This window comes from Leptopilina heterotoma, unplaced genomic scaffold (assembly GCF_015476425.1).
Source record: "Leptopilina heterotoma isolate Lh14 unplaced genomic scaffold, ASM1547642v1 Lhet_275, whole genome shotgun sequence".
NCBI classification, from domain to species: Eukaryota; Metazoa; Arthropoda; class Insecta; order Hymenoptera; family Figitidae; genus Leptopilina; species Leptopilina heterotoma.
In genome coordinates, this window is record NW_025110983.1 from 961,412 (window position 1) to 977,747 (window position 16,336).

Genomic DNA, 16,336 nt, shown 5'->3' on the forward strand with positions numbered 1-16,336 from the left:
AACAAAGTCGAATAAATATCCGGCTATAAGAAATTAATTACAAATCGTTTTTCTTTTCCAACTTACGTTTCCGGCATAATGGCCAATAGCGAAGTGAGCAGCTTGTTGACCTGGTTTTGGTGGTTTTGGTTTCAAGAAGTTAGGACTCTTGCCAAGATGGTTGTTGTTCAATTTCTCCTCGAAGGTCTTGTCGGTGGCTTTCGGGAACATAGACTCTTCCTCAAGGATGGAGAGGATACCCATGGGCTATTTTTTTGTGGAGGAAGAAGAGAAAAGGAAGGTTAGATAGAGCAAATTTTTCATAAACAAATTTTGAGTCTAGCAATTTCCAAGAGCAGCGTTTTCTACTATTTTTGTTTTTACTTTGGCGTTCATTTTGAGAATAATAACGGTTTTAAATTAACTTATTGACGCTACGAGAATTAATTATAAAAATGTAATAATTTACTGGTGGTAAGTTTGCGATCTACAATGACATTAGCCTTTGATTTTTTCTGTTAAGTAATGAAATATATCATCGTTATTATAACTGATCAAATGAATTACGTAATTGAAACTACTGATTAAGACCCAGAACTTTTAGTAACAACTTTAAATTTTGCATCATAACACAAAACTTTAGGTAATCAGCCAAAAATTTTGGTTCCCACCTAAATTTGTGAATCATGACTTAAAACTTTAGGTAACGTCTTAAAATTGTGGATCATGACTAACAGATTATAAGTAACTGCCCTAAAATTTTAGACAACAATCGAAAAATTTTAGTAGCCACCTAAAATTGTGGATCATAAACTAAAACTTTAAGTAAATACCCAAAATTTTCTGTTACCACCAAAATATGTGGATCGGGACTAAAAACTTAAGGCCATAACCTAAAATTGGGGATAACGACCCAAAACTATTAGTAACATCCCAAAAATTGGGTTCATGACCCAAAACTTTTGGATTAAGATAAACCATAAAATTGATAGATTATGACCCATAACTATTTGTTACCACCCGAAATTTTGTGATTAAAAAAATAAGATTACGACCCAAAAAATTAAACATTTTTTCTAAAATTAGATATCTTTCTAGAATTACAAATTATGATTAAAAATTAACGGATTACTGACAATTTACTGATAATGTTTCTGAAATTAAAGATGTTTTTCTAGAATTAAAAATTACTATTGCTTGATTGCTATGAAAACGCCGCTACTCTTAGTTCCCTTTTCTTTAACAACAGTTTGTGCATCTTCTAGATTATCGGATGAATTTCCAAATTTTTTCTATTTCGTAAAGTTAAATTTAAAAAAAACAAAGAATTGTTAATCCTTTCGATAAAAGAAGAATGCAACATTACTTGATGAAAATCATCAAGAATTAGGTCCACAATGTACGAATTTGAATTTTTGAGTGTCGCCAAAAAATGCAGTTCCGTAAAAGTGGTAAATTTTACTTAGGAGAATAATAATCAGAAGGATACAAGCAAGCCCAGCAAGGCGTTTTTGTTATTCACATCAAAACATTGCGGTTTGTTTTTGTTAATTAGCGTACATTACCTTCTCAATGAGTTCGATGGTCGGTTGTAAATCCATACCAAAATCAATAAAAACCCAGGGTATACCCTGTCGTTCATATTCCTCTTGTTCAATAACAAACATGAAGTGATTGAAATATTGTTGTAGTTTTTCGTTCGTAAAGTTGATGCATAGTTGCTCGAAGCCATTGAACTGAGCCGGAATTAGAAAAAGGAAAAAAATGCCAAGAAACACAACAAACAGTTTTTTTTCAAATCACAAAAAGAAAATAGAGTAGATAAAAAGAATTGATGGTATAATTTTTGAATCTGAAATAAAAGTTTGTTAGTCACATGCTTTTTTTGTTTGTTTTGCTTATCGAAAGTTGCATGCTGAAAAATGCTTTCGATTCTACTGAATACAAGTAGCTTATTTCTTGGTCTGTTTATCATTTCCTTCTGATTGTATTTTTTTTGCGAATGATTGGAAATTGTTTCAGACTTCTTCTACCTTCTCAATGAGATCAATTGTTTGTTGAAGGTCCATGCCAAAGTCAATGAATGTCCACTCAATGCCCTCGCGAGTGTATTCTTCTTGCTCAAGGATGAACATATGATGATTGAAGAATTGCTGCAACTTCTCGTTGGTGAAGTTGATGCATAGTTGTTCAAAACTGTTGAACTGTTCGTGCAGGATGATGAAAACAAAAAAAAGAGAGGCAACAGCTGTCAATTTACTGCTTTGTTTGCCATATGATGTTATCCTTCAATTTTCGAATCAATTTTTTTTCGATTTTGAATTGAACATAGAATAAGAAGAAGCAAAACAATATTTGCTATTTTTACTTTTTATTGATTTGTTTGCTATTTGATTATTTGCTTTTTGAATTTTTTCTTGATTTCTTTTGGTATGTTTCTAAATGTCTTGAAAACATTCCAAAAGTTTTCGTAAAATTTGTTTGTACGAAATGTACCTGTAATTGTCGAAAATTGAAGAATGTGAATGGTCACTGTGAAAAGAAAGTTGTTATTAGGAATTATGTATCGGTTGTTCGAGATGGTCTGATGGAAATGACCAGGATTATGACTGTCCTGGTTAAATGACACTTTTTGTGCCGTTTTAAATTTATTTTTAAGAGGTTAAGGAACACTTTTTTAGTGCTTTTTTGCTAGGTATTTATGTAGGTTGTCTCCAAGGTTCACAAGAGATAGTCAATGCCCCAAACCTTTTACCCACATGAGAGAAACGGATTTCCGTTTCTTTATTTCGGAATAAGGATTATTGCGTTCATGTCACGCTCTTTGATATGATTGAGAACGCAAAAAAATGGTAATTGAAAAATGAGGAATGGATGAGAAGAGAAAAGAAAACCGGTATGAAGTCGAAATTGTACCTTTTCTTCATTCCAACAAACATCAAAACAAAATAAAAATTGTTGTCGCAATCAGTTTTTTTTCCTTCTGGTGGTTTTTCTTGATTTTTGTTTTTTGGCATAGCTGGGTTCTTTTTCATTGTGTACTGATACCTTTTCAATAAGTTCGATACAAGCGAGGAGATCCATGCCAAAGTCAATGAAGGCCCATTCAATGCCTTCTTTCTTGTACTCTTCTTGCTCGAGTACAAACATATGATGATTGAAGAATTGTTGTAATTTCTCGTTGGTAAAGTTGATGCAGAGTTGCTCAAAGCCGTTGAACTATTCGTGAAAGGCAAATGCAAAAAAGAAACAGACACAGTGAAGGATGGAATCTTTTTTTGTAATGATTTTTGTTTTTTGGGTAGAGTGTAAATTCAGGAACAGATATAGGCTTTTTTTCTTTGAGGGACCATTTTTATAATTCCAGATTGTTTCGGAACCTGTTTGGTAAGAGGATTGGCGAATAGATAAAGCAGCATTTTTAGAGAGTGGATGTGATATTTGTTGGGGGATACGGATCTAGAGTATTTCAGGAGGTATTCGTATCATTTTGTATATCGATACGAAAAAATTTGTTTTGCACGAAAATAAGATAAGAGGACAAAAGACAAAGTAGTATAAGAAAACAGTGGACGATCACTTGAATAAACATAAAAGCGTTAGATCAATATTGCAATTTTTTGTTTTTGCAGCTCTTGCTCATCTCCAAGATCATTTAGCTTGATCTTGTCAATATTTTTTCATGTCTCATTTGCTTTTTTTTGGTTCTCGGTAATACCTTCTCAATGAGTTCGATACATGCGAGGAGATCCATGCCAAAGTCAATGAATGCCCATTCAATGCCCTCACGCGTATATTCTTCTTGTTCGAGGACAAACATATGATGATTGAAGAATTGCTGCAATTTCTCGTTGGTGAAGTTGATGCAGAGCTGCTCGAAGCTGTTAAACTGTTCGAGCAAAGGTCAAATAGACAGTAATCAAAATTTTATTCTTTGTTTTTTATTTCTGTCTGGGATGATGATCAAAAAAATATAACTAAAAACGTCGTTCATCGCGTCTTTTATATTTACCAGAAAAGAAAATTGTTTTCTTTCTCATATGAGAATTTTTTAGGGGGAAGAAAAGAGATAAAAAAGGGTCTGCCTTTTTGAGGAAAAAGAATTTTTTCCTTTTGTCAAACAGTATAGTCTAGGGGTTCTATTTTTCAAAAATTTTATTTAAGGGGTTAGGGTTCAGTCTGAATTTTCAATAACGAAAGGATAGCACTTATGCAATTACCTGTATGTCTCTATAGTTTCCAAACAAGTTATGTTTTGATAAAGGGTTCTAAAACCCTAAGTACAATAACTTCGGGAACGTGGTGCATGAGATAGAAGAGGACACAAGAATATCTCTATCCTTTTCTCTCTTATAGACTTCGTTCCCAAATTTATTGTATCTAGGGCTTTGAGACCCTTTCCCTAGAAACTATTTTCAAAGTCTATGACCATTTTAACTCGAAAACTATTCGATAGATTTTAATAAAATTTATACCAATTACTAAAGTTTTATGAAGACTGACTGACCCTAACCCCATAAAAATTGTTTTCAAAAATCATGGTTAATCTAAGTTTGCAAATTTCTGCAGGTCGTTCACTTAATTTTTGTGTAGGTACTCTTTGAAAAAAGTAGAAACGACCTGTTGCCGTCTCATTCTTCAGAGAACGGTTTTTAGAAATTTGTCATCTACCAAACACTATGATGATTCCAAAAGGTGAAGTCCACTGTTTTTATTGTTCGTTATTTCTTGTTGTTGCTGCTGCATCTGCTGATCATGATGATAATGATGGTATTGGTGGTACTAAAAGGATTCTATTTTATCCCAATTTTTTGTATGGGACTTTGGAGAGTTTACATTTAAAAACCGTAGATTACAAACGGTAAAAACCGTCGTTTAGGGTCTAAATCAAAGGATCGTTGTTTATAGGGAATGTCTATAGATACCTCTAAAATCTGTATAGAAATTAAAGGTATAGGGTATCATGCTTATATTGGGGTTCACTCATTAAAACTTCTCCTACCTTTAGCTCGTAAATTCTCTTCCCTAGTTGGCATGTATTTACAGAAAAAACTTCTTCCACATCCATCAGGAATGGATTAATTTACAAGAAAGGAAAATGTCATCAAAACATTAAATACATCATTTGGAGAAATAGGGGAAAGAAATCTTCTAATTTGTTCAACTTTGCAAAGTTATTACAAAGTTTCTACAAAACTTGAGCGCAATGGATAGGGTCATAAAAATTGAAACACTAGGTACAGTTGTTTGGGTGAGACAAAAATAATTTTGTTTTTAATTATTTTTGCCGAAGGGGTAAAAAAGAAGGTTCTAAGGGGGGTTTCTCTCCAAGGAAATTGGGAGAGTGAACTCTAACCTTTTCAATAAGTTCAATACAGGCTAGTAAATCCATGCCAAAATCAATGAACGCCCAATTGATTCCCTCTTTTTTGTATTCCTCTTGTTCAAGAACGAACATATGATGGTTGAAGAATTGTTGTAATTTCTCGTTCGTGAAGTTGATACAAAGTTGCTCGAAACCGTTGTACTATAAAATTTGGATTTGATTTAAAAAAAAGAAGAATGGAATTTGTCAATTCCATCACTAAAGTCAAAGAAATCAGTGAATATAGTAAAATATTTTGATTACAACCATCTCCTACTTGGGGGGGTGTTCCTGTTAATTCTTTTGGATATAATTAAAATCAATTTTTACCACTTATTTTTGAACTAAAATAATTTTTAGAACTAGAATTATAATTTTTAGAACTAAAATAACACTTTAGAACAAAAATAATTTTTAGAATTTAGAAAAGTAATTTAATTGGTTAACTTACGTCGAAGATTTCGAAACCGGCAATATCCAGTACACCAATGAAGTGTTGACGTTTCTGTTTGGTGTCTAGGGTTTCGTTACACTTCTTGACTAACCATTTGAAGACTCTGTCAAACATGGCCTTTGACATGGCACCAACGGAATAGGATACCTGATCCTTATTACGTCCTTGGGTGACGAATTCATTACCGACCTTGATTCTTGGTTTGAGTAAATTCTTGTACAAGTCTGTGCAGTCGACACCAAGCAATTTAGCAACACGGTCACCTTCCTATAATTGACGACAAAGAAAAAGAATTAGTTAGCAATAAATTTTCACTTGGTGGGTGGAATATCATGACACTTTGGGTTTGTAAGCAAACTTTGCTTTTGGGATAGATAGCCATTCAAAAATTAATAATCTGTCTGAAAACTTTAGATAAGCACCAAAAATTTTCCATCGAAAACGAAACATTTGATAACAACCCAAAATTGTACATCATGACCCTAAACTTATGGTAGCCAACCAAGAATTTGGGACACCACCCAAAAATGTAGATCACAACCCATAACTATTTACAAAGATCCAAAACTGTGGATCATGACTAAAAGATTATGGTAACGACCCAAAATAGTAGATTACAACCCAAAAGTTTCGGTAACAACCTGAAATTTTTATCATCACCCAAAACATTAGATTACCTTCCAACAAATTTCGGACAGCATCCAAAGATGTGGATTATGACATAAAACTTTAGGTAACGACGCAAAATTGTGGATTACAACACCAAAAATTTCAGTAATTTGGTTACTACCCAAATATTGAATTGTGACTAAAAACTTTAAGTAACGACCCAAAATTGTGGATCATAACCCAACACTTTTAGAAAACACCCAAAACTATGGATCATGACTAACAGATTATAGATACTGCCCTAAAATTTTAAACTACAACTCAAATATTTTAGTAGCCACCTGAAATTGTGGATCATGACCCAAAAGTTTAAGTAAATACCCAAAAATGTCTATTAAGATACAAATGTTCAAGTGACGGAACAAAATTGTGGATGATGATCCAGAACTTTTAAGTAAACACCAAAAATTGTGGATCATAACCGTAAAATTATCATAAAGACCCAAAATTGTAGATCATGACCCGAAAGTTTTAGCAAATACCCAAAATTGTGGATCATGACTAAAAGATTATGGTAATTGGTAACTGCTCTAAAATTATAGACTACAACCCAAAAATTCTAGTAGCCACCAGAAATTGTAGATCATGATCCAAAACCTTAGTTAAGCACCCAAAAAATTTGGGACACCAACCAAGAATGTGGATCATGACTAAAAGATTTAGACAACGACCAAAAATTTTGGATCACGACCTATAACTTATTGCAACTTCCCAAAATCTGTGGATCATGACTAAAAATTTATGGTAACAACCCAAAATAGTAGATTACAACACCAAAAATTCCAGTAACCAACTTATTGTGAATTATGATCCAAATTGCAGTTGATTACCCAAAATGTTAGTTAAACACTCTAACAATTTTTGTTACCACCTAAATTTGTGGATCAGGACTAACAACTTAAGGTCACGATCCAAAATTGTGGATGACGACCCAAAACATTAGGTAATCATCCAAAAATGTGGATCATGACTAAAAGCATTAGGCAACGACCAAAAATTTTGTATCACAACTTTGTATTGCAACTTTCCAAAAACTGTGAATCATGAATAAAAGATTATGGTAACGACCCAAAAATTGTGGTAACCACCTGAATTTTTGTATCATGACCCAAAACATTAGTTAAGCACCCAAAAAATTTTGGATATCATACAAAGATGTGGATGATGACTAAAAACTTTAGATAACCACCCAAAATGTTGGATCATCATTAAAAATGTTTGGTAATGACCCAAAGCATTTGGTTTGTATCCAAAACCATCCAAAACATTCGGTTACTATCCAAAACATTAGGTTACTATTCAAAACATTCATGTTGAATATTTTGACAATCGGCAACTAGTCAAAATTGTTGACCACGACACCAAAATTTCGTTAACCATAAAAAATTTTGGACAATGATACAAAGCTTTTGGAAATTACCCAAATGGTTTTGATTATCACCCAAATTTCTAGGTATTCAACAAAAATTATGGATCATTTCCAAAAACTTTAGGTCGTGATTGTTGATCACGACCCAAAACATTCGTTAATCATCAAAAATATTTTAGACTCTAAACCAAAACTTTTAAAAACTGCCAAAAATTAGGAAGCATGGTCAAAAACTCTCACTAAATACCCATAAACCTGAACTATAACCCAAAATTTATTCGAACTTTAATTCGTCGTTTTGTGTCTTCTAAAACAAACCCGAGTTGTCATGGTCTTCCATCAAAAGTTGTCAAACGAAAAAATTGACAACAAATTGTTGTTTTAATACATACTTCAGTGCCATCAGCTTCAGCCTGTTCTTCTCGACCCCTTTGCTTGAACTTCATTCCTCCCATGTGCATCACAGAGGCAGTGATCTTGTAAATATCATTCTTCTCCTCCTGGGTGAATCCAAGAACGTCGAAGGCTTGCTACAAGGAAACAAAATTTATCATTATCATCATTCGAAAAAATGTTAATCCAAATTAAATTTGGATCCGAAAAAATTGGGACATTTAAAACGAAATAACAGAAATGAAATTGAATTTTATCATTTCTGTATTTCGATAGCAGAAAGAAAAAAAGTTGTGAATATTTGCGGATTAAAAAAAGAAAGCAAGATAGCAAGCAGACGGACAAAGTAAGCAAGACGTAGACATTTTTTTTTTTTTGAAGAAGCTTTAGAAGGAGTTTCAAATTTTCTTCATTTGGAGAAGGAAATTTTTCACTCGTTGCAACAAAAAAAAAGACGTTTCTTTACACAATGAGCGCAGAGAGCGAAGCTGAAGCATAGCTCGTGTTAAATAGCCGCTTCTTCCCTGAGCTCCATTTTCTTTTTTTTTCAATTAGAGAAAAAGTAAAACAAAATAGTATTCGTTTCTTTGTTTATACAGTACGAACCGATTTTTCTTTCTCTATTTTTTTTAATGGCAAGTCTTCTTGCTTCTAGAAAAACCATTCTGATCTTTCATGCTGGAAAATGTTGGCATCATTTCTCGATCTGCTTTTTAAAAATATAAAAATTTCCCCCCCATACAGGGTAGTAATGTTTACTACCTAAAGAAAGAGGATTGAAAAATAACCGCATTACAAAAGGAGAAGGGAATTTTTTTCGAAGTATCTTTTTCTTCAGGATTCACAAACATGACCAAAAAAAAAATGTTTTTCTTTCATTTTGGTAAATATAGTCGATATTTGGGTTCTGTTTTTTTGGAGAAGTAACAATTTTCCAAAAATCGACAAATTTTATGGGGTCGGGGGTGGAAAACACTAGAAAGAAAAAAAAAGGAATTTGGAATTAAAGAAATAGAAATAAAAAAATGATGAAGGGTTTTTCTTTTAAGGGACTTACGTCCGTTAGAGTACATTCCTCGCCGTCATCAACGTTGGGGATTGTTACTTTTCCCTGGGACACGTTGTAATAGTCGTAAATGTCGTTCGATAAGTAACACATGTCTGCGGAAAAGATGGAAAAAAATTAAATTTTTTTCTTCTTCTAATTTTTTTTTCTTCATTGATGATGATAGAGTAAACAGGAAATATAAAGTACAGCAGCTCATCGGAATTTATTCAAGAAAATATGATGATTATTGATGATTATGATGATGATCATGACGATCATGATGATAACGATGATAATCATGATGACGATAATGATGATGATAATAATGGTGACGATGATGATGGTGACGATGATGATGATCATGATCATGATGGATGATTGATGATGTACGCTAAAAATTTTAATGATTAGACCAACAAAAATTTTTATATTCCGTTGACAATGAAACCTATTGAAAAATCATGTTCGAAATAAATAATTTAGTCATTTATGCAATTTTCACTTCTTACATTTGCGGAAATAATTTTCACCAAATGGAGAATTAAGAGAGAAAAATACCAAACAAAGAAACATTGTTTATAATTTTTGTGAGTGTCCACAATTATTAAGAAAACAGGTTTTTATAAAACGAAATTTGGAAAGATTCGACGGTCAGTTTCCCTTGGAGTTTTAGTTGCGGAAGTTAATCGGAAATAAATCGAATATTTTGGCAAAAATTTATTTTCATAAATGTAAATCAGAAAATTTTGTTTCAAGATTTTGTTTAAAAAATTTCGATTCTAATTCGGCATACAATTGGAATTTTTATTTAGATCCAATATTGTCCAGTATGGTAAGGGGTGCCCTTTCCGAGAAATCTTTCCAATATAGTTAAAGGGAAAAGAAAATGACGTTCCTGTACTAATTTTTTTTTTGTTTTTTTGGAAGAGCTGATCGGAGAGCGGGTTTTCAGAGAATTTGTCACGAGAAAACAGTGTTTTTTTTGCAAAATTTTGAATTGTTTTTTTGGTCGGAAAATGTTTTTCTCCCGCCCCCCGACAGCGACAGCCGCATGCGGTTGGTTATAGCAGGATGCTGTGCGGCGGGGGGCGAGGACTGCATTTTGGATCTTCCTCAAAATCATTCGTAACACCCTTTTTCTTCGTCTCTAGCAATAATACGTTCAATATTTTGAATTAAAAAAAAAGAAAAAAAAATCCCTCCTGTTTATTCGAATTTTAATTTTTTACCAAAAATAATATCCCCCTCTCCCCCCCTCTTTAGGGAAATAATTTTTTTTTTTGCAAAAGGAACATTAGAAATAATTTTTTTTTCTCCATCACCATGAGGAAGATTAAGGGATATACGAATGTCAAAGGTGTCCGCAGAATTAGAAACATGGACTTACGTCCGTTTCTTCCATTTCTGAAGAGTCGTTGACACCGGGAATTCTCGTCTTACCCTGGCTAATGTAGAAGTAGTCGCCAATCCGGTTGCTCAGGAATAACATTTCTGTGGCATTGTGATAGGTACTTGTTTTTTTTTTGTTTTTAAAACTCAAGAAGAAAAAGGTGGGGGGGGGGGTGGAAGTGTTGTAACGCATCAGGCAAAAGGGCTATCAGCTTTCGGTCAGCGATTTAATTGCAGTGATTAAATGAAAAAATGGTGCAAAATAATTTTTTTCATTGAGAAAAAAAGCAATGCACCAAATTTTCCTTCCTGCAGAAGTTATTTTTTTTTAATAGAAAAAGTTAAGAAAGTGATAGAAAGAGTCTTTTTTACTGAAAATGATAAAGATAAGAGGAAAGTGATAGAAAAAGAGTCTTTTGCTGAAATGAATATTTAATTTAAGTTAAAGAAGAGAAAAAGAGGAAAATAGAGAATAGAGATATAGTGATAGAAATAGAGTCGAAGTTAAAGGCCATGTGACGCTGTAAGAAGAGAGAATAAGGCTTTTTGTGGATGAAGCTGAAACAGAAGTAGAGAGAAATGGAAAACAGAATTCTTGTGTATAATAGAGAAAATTATTGTTAGAATTAAAATTGTTAGCAGAATAGTTGAAAATTTTGTTGTTGTTGTGCTAGTAGACGGAAAAATTGTTGTTGTGGTTGTGCTAATACAGAAAAGAATTGTTGTTGTGGTTATGCTATTAGACGAAAGAATTATATGTTGTGGTTGTGCTAGTAGACGACACAGAATTGTCGTAGTTGTTATACTGGACAGAAGAATTGTTGTGGTTGTGATACTGGACAAAAGAATTGTTGTGGTTGTGGTACTGAACAAAAGAATTGTTGTGGTTGTGATACTGAACAAAAGAATTGTTGTGGTTGTGATACTGGACAAAAGAATTGTTGTTGTGCTTGTGCTAGCAGATAAAAATATTCTTCAGCCAGTAGATTGAAAATATTGTTGTTCTACCCGCAGATGAAATTTTTGCTACAACACTAGCAGAAGATGTTGATTTTGTTCTTGTTCAGGCAATACCCAAAGTTACATTAGCAGCATTAGTTCAAAATTCTGCTCTGGCATTAGATGAGAACTTTCATCCAGTATTAGTAGTGGATGATGATTTTTGTTTGATTTTGTTCTGACGATTTTGTTCCAGTTTTACCAGTGGATAATAATAAACTAATTGTTATCGCAGTAAACGATGATTTCGGTAAAGTTATAGCAGTAGATGATGATTTTGTTTCTGCTACAACAGTAGATGATGATTTTGCTTCTGCTACAGCAGTAGATGATGATTTTCTTTCTGCTACATCAGTAGATGATGATTTTGTTTCTGCTACATCAGTAGATGATTTTGTTCCAGTCGTAGCAGTAGATGATGCTTTTGACGTAGTGGCAGCAGTCGGAGATGCTTCTGTATTAGTTTCATCAGTAGATAAAGATACAGTAAGAGTTGTTGCAGTATTAAAATATTTTGAATTAGTTGCAGAAATGGATAATGCTTTTGAACTTATTGCAGCAGTAGATGATGCTCTTAATGCAGTTTCAGCAGTAGATGATGCTTTCGATGTAGTTGCAGAAGCAGATGATGCTTTTGATTTAGTTTCAGCAATAGATGATGATTTCGATGTTAGTGCAGCAATAGATGATGCTTTTAATGCAGTTTCAGCAGTAGATGATGCTTTCGATGTAGTTGCAGCATTCGATGATGCTTCTGTTTTACTTTGAACAGTAGATAAAACAATAAGAGTTATTACAGTATTTAAATACTTTGAATTTCTTGCAGCAGTAGATAATGAGACAGTAAGAGTTGTTGCAGTATTTTAATGTTTTGAACAAGTTGCAGCAGTAGATGATGCTTTTGATATAGTTACAGCAGCCAATGATGGTGTTGTTCTACTTTTATCAGTAAACAGCGTTTCAGTTATTGTAGTACTTAAAAATTTACTTCAAATATCAGAAAAAGCTAATGCTTAAGCTCCTATTTGATAACTAAACAATGATTTTGTTTTGGTTTTATCAGTAGATCACTATCAACTGATAAAATCAAAACAAAATCATTATTCAGCAAGAGATGTTGCAATAATCAAAGATTTTGATCTAACTGTATCAATGGATGATGCTTTTCCTCCTTGTTGTACCAGCAGATCATTATAAAGTAATCGTTACTCCAGTATTTAGAGATTTCAATGAAGTTGCAGTTGTAATTAATAATTTTTTTCTACTTTTATCGGCAAATGATAGTTTTGCTCTAAATTTATCAGATAAAGATACCGTAAGAGTTGTTGCAGTATTTAAAGATTGGTATCGAGTTGTTGTAGTATTTAAAGATTGGTATCGAGTTGTTGTAGTATTAAAAGATTGGCATCTAGTTGTTGCAGTAATTGTTAATTTTGTTGTAGTTCTGACAGTGGATGTTACTTTGATTATTTTTACGTAGTTGCAGCAGTCAATGATGCTTCTGTTTTAGTTTTGTCAGTAGATAATGATTCCTGAAGAGTTGTTGCAATATTTAAATATTTCGAACTACTTGCAATATTAGATGATGCTTTTGTTTTAGTTTTATCAGTAGATAATGATAAAGTAAAAATTGCTGCAGCATTTGAGAACTTCCATCTAGATGCAGCAGAAGATGATGCTCTCATTGTAGTTTAATTAGTACGATAATGATACAGTAAGAGTTGTTGTAGCATTTAAGATTTTCCATCTAGTTGCAGTAGTAATTAATGTTTCTATTGTAGTTTCATCAGTAGACAATAGTACATTAAGAGTTGTTGCAGTATTTAATAGTTTTCATCTAGTTGCACCAGTAGATGATATTTTCATTCTAGTTTTAGCTGGTGATCCAGTTATTATTAAAGTATTCAAAGTTTTTCATCTAGTTGTAGCAGTATTTAAGGATTTTGGTGTTGTTTCTAGTTTTAGCTACTGATCCAGTTATTATTGAATTATTCAAAGTTTTCCATCTAGTTGTAGCAGTATTTAAGGATTTTGGTGTTGTTTCGTCAGTACAGTTCTGGTTTTATCAAGAAATGATGATTTTGTTCTGGTTTTATCAAGAAATGATGATATTGTTCTGGTTTTATCAAGAAATGATGATTCTGTTCTGGTTTTATCAGTAATGTAGCAATAGACAACATTTGTAAATTTATTCTTGTTCTAGCAGTGGATAAAGTCAAAGTCAATATTTCAGCAGTACTAGATGATCATTTTCCTATTTTAGCAGTGGATGAAGATAAAATCAGTATTGCAGCAGCAGATGTTTGCCTTTCTGTTCTATCAATGGATGATGCTGAATAAAAATCGTTAGCACTATTTAAATATTCCAGTACAGTTTTTTAAAAAATAGTTTAATGTTGTTGTGGGTGTGGATGATGATGATGTAGACAATGTTGTGACTGTTGAGAAAGATAGAGATTAAGTTTTAGTAGTAGATAAAGATACAGATAAAGATGTAGCAGTAGATAAAGATACAGATAAAGTTCTAGCAGTAGATAAAGTTACAAATAAAGTTCTAGCAGTAGATAAAGATACAGCTAAAGTTGTAGCAGTAGATAAAGATACAGATAAAGTTGTAGCAGTAGATAAAGTTGTAGTAGTTGTAATTGTAGCAATAGAGAAAATTACGTTTCTAGTTGTAGCAGTAGATCAAGTTAAAGATCTAGTTGTAGCTGTAGATAAAATTACAGATCAAGTTGCAGCATACAATGTTCGGTAGCAGTAGATAAAAAAATTTGCATCAGCAAAAACTAAAGTTGTAGTAAATTTCGGTATTTGTAGTATAAGTAGAAAAGTAGAAAGAAATAGAAAAGAGATAAAAATGGAGACGTAGAGAAAGTATAAGAAAGAATGGCGGCAACATTGTTCAGACAAACAACAGATATAAAATAGAAATATACTTAGAAGCGAATATACAAAAAGGCGAACAATAGTGCAACTGTTGACAATATTTCTGTCAACATTAGTGGAGCTTTTAAGAAGATTTCAAAAAAAAAAACTAGAATCAGACTCCACCATATACACGAAAGCATGCACTTACGTCGGTAACAGTAAGTTCCTCGCCATCATCAAGACCAGGAATAGTGGTTTTTCCTTGTGACACAAAGTAGTAGTCACGAATGTTGTTGGACAGCAAACACATCTCTGCAGAGACCAAAAATGAAAAGAAAAAAAACAACATGCGGGTCAGTGAAACCATACCATTGTTCCTTGTGGTTTTTGGTAATTTTACGAGTCCATCGTTTTTTTGGGGGGGTTTTTGAGGAAAGTTTGATTTTTTGCCATTTTGTCGATGAATGGTTTATGGAGAAACAGTGAACATTGTTTTTTTTGTTCACTGTTTTCAACTCCCAGATTTTTTGGTGTTTTTTTAAGGAAATTTTCTACAGCAAAATAAAAGTGGAGACGTCCCTCTGTCAAGGGTGTTGATTGACGGTGAATAAGTCAATAAGTACCGTCTGCTCCTTTTGGGCTCAGTTCCATTTGCCATTGGTCTCTCATCTAACTATACTAATTCTACAATAGCAAAGCTTACATCCTTTTAGGAAAATAAAGCTTTTTTTCAAAATTCAAAAAGCTGTTTACAATATTCAAATTTTTTTTTGATTTTTCAAGGAAGGGATCCCCAAAGGATGTAAACTTTTCCAGGGGAACAAAAAACAACTGTTAGTTACAGAGATAATTTCATTTTCTCCGAACAGAACAGATTGCAAAGCAAACTTTTAGTTTTTAAAAGTATTATTTTCTAAATCAACGAAAGAAGAAAAATTCAATTTGCAAAAGAATTTTTTGTTTTGTTTAGGAGGGAAACAATTCCGCACGATCCGTTCGGCGTTGTTTCTTACGTCGGTCAACTGCAATTCCTCTCCGTCGTCTACGTTGGGAATAGTCGTTTTTCCCTGAGAGACAAAGTAGTAGTCCTGGATGTTGTTTGTGAGACAGCACATTTCTGTATACGAAAGGAATTAAAGTTTAACGAGAAAAAAAGGAAGACAAAATAATAAAGAGAGAAGAAGTTGTCCTCTCGAGGAATGAGTCGTCATCATCTTGAACAATTTTTTTTTATCTTGAATCCTAAATACCTGTTCAGGAATATGGTTATAAAAAAAGTGAGATGTGATTTTAGATCTTCACTTTTCGATGAAAAAAAAATGAATTTCTAAACTTAGGAAAAATAGTTGATGATACGTTAGGTTTCGTTAAAATTGAAAGAATACAAGACGAAACTTTCACAGTGATATGGAAAAAATTAATAATTATTTTTTTTTTCATATTACTGTTAGAATTATTGTCAATTGTAAAAATTCAGTTTAACGAAAAATATTTCTATTGTTTATATTTTTTGAGATGCTGTCTTACCCTTGAGGCCTTTAACTGATCCGGACATAATCTGGTAGAAGATGTGGTAGGACCGCTCGAGGGTTTGTTGGGAAATTACACGAGCTTTCTCCAATAGATCTGAAAGAAAATTAGATGTTTGTGATAATTGGGCAAGGGTTAATTAATTTTTTATGATAAACAACTTTTTTTTCTGCTCCATTGGTTGAAGAAAGGTGAGTCCTCTTTCTTCATCCAATTAATGAAGAAAGAGGTGAGTCTTCTTTCTTCATCCAATGAATGAAGAAAGAAGAC

General features: G+C 32.8%; 1 protein-coding gene across 33 annotated transcripts in view; it reads right to left on the reverse strand.

Moving 5' to 3' along the window:
* Nucleotides 1-16,336, reverse strand: part of LOC122504029 (myosin heavy chain, muscle) — a 45,821-nt gene that overhangs the window by 15,819 nt on the left and 13,666 nt on the right. For 5 of the 33 annotated variants that reach the window (XM_043614884.1, XM_043614873.1, XM_043614888.1 and 2 more), the window contains exons 6-11: nucleotides 16,064-16,162; nucleotides 9,287-9,390; nucleotides 8,229-8,366; nucleotides 5,796-6,065; nucleotides 3,028-3,198; nucleotides 67-246 (exon numbers count right to left, since the gene is read on the reverse strand). In XM_043614884.1, the coding sequence (XP_043470819.1) occupies nucleotides 67-246; nucleotides 3,028-3,198; nucleotides 5,796-6,065; nucleotides 8,229-8,366; nucleotides 9,287-9,390; nucleotides 16,064-16,162 (962 nt within the window). Of the gene's footprint in view, nucleotides 1-66; nucleotides 247-2,012; nucleotides 2,184-3,027; nucleotides 3,199-3,697; nucleotides 3,869-5,335; nucleotides 5,507-5,795; nucleotides 6,066-8,228; nucleotides 8,367-9,286; nucleotides 9,391-14,744; nucleotides 14,849-15,549; nucleotides 15,654-16,063; nucleotides 16,163-16,336 lie in introns of all 33 variants that reach the window. The other 28 variants (XM_043614883.1, XM_043614872.1, XM_043614897.1 and 25 more) reach the window with 9 other exon arrangements.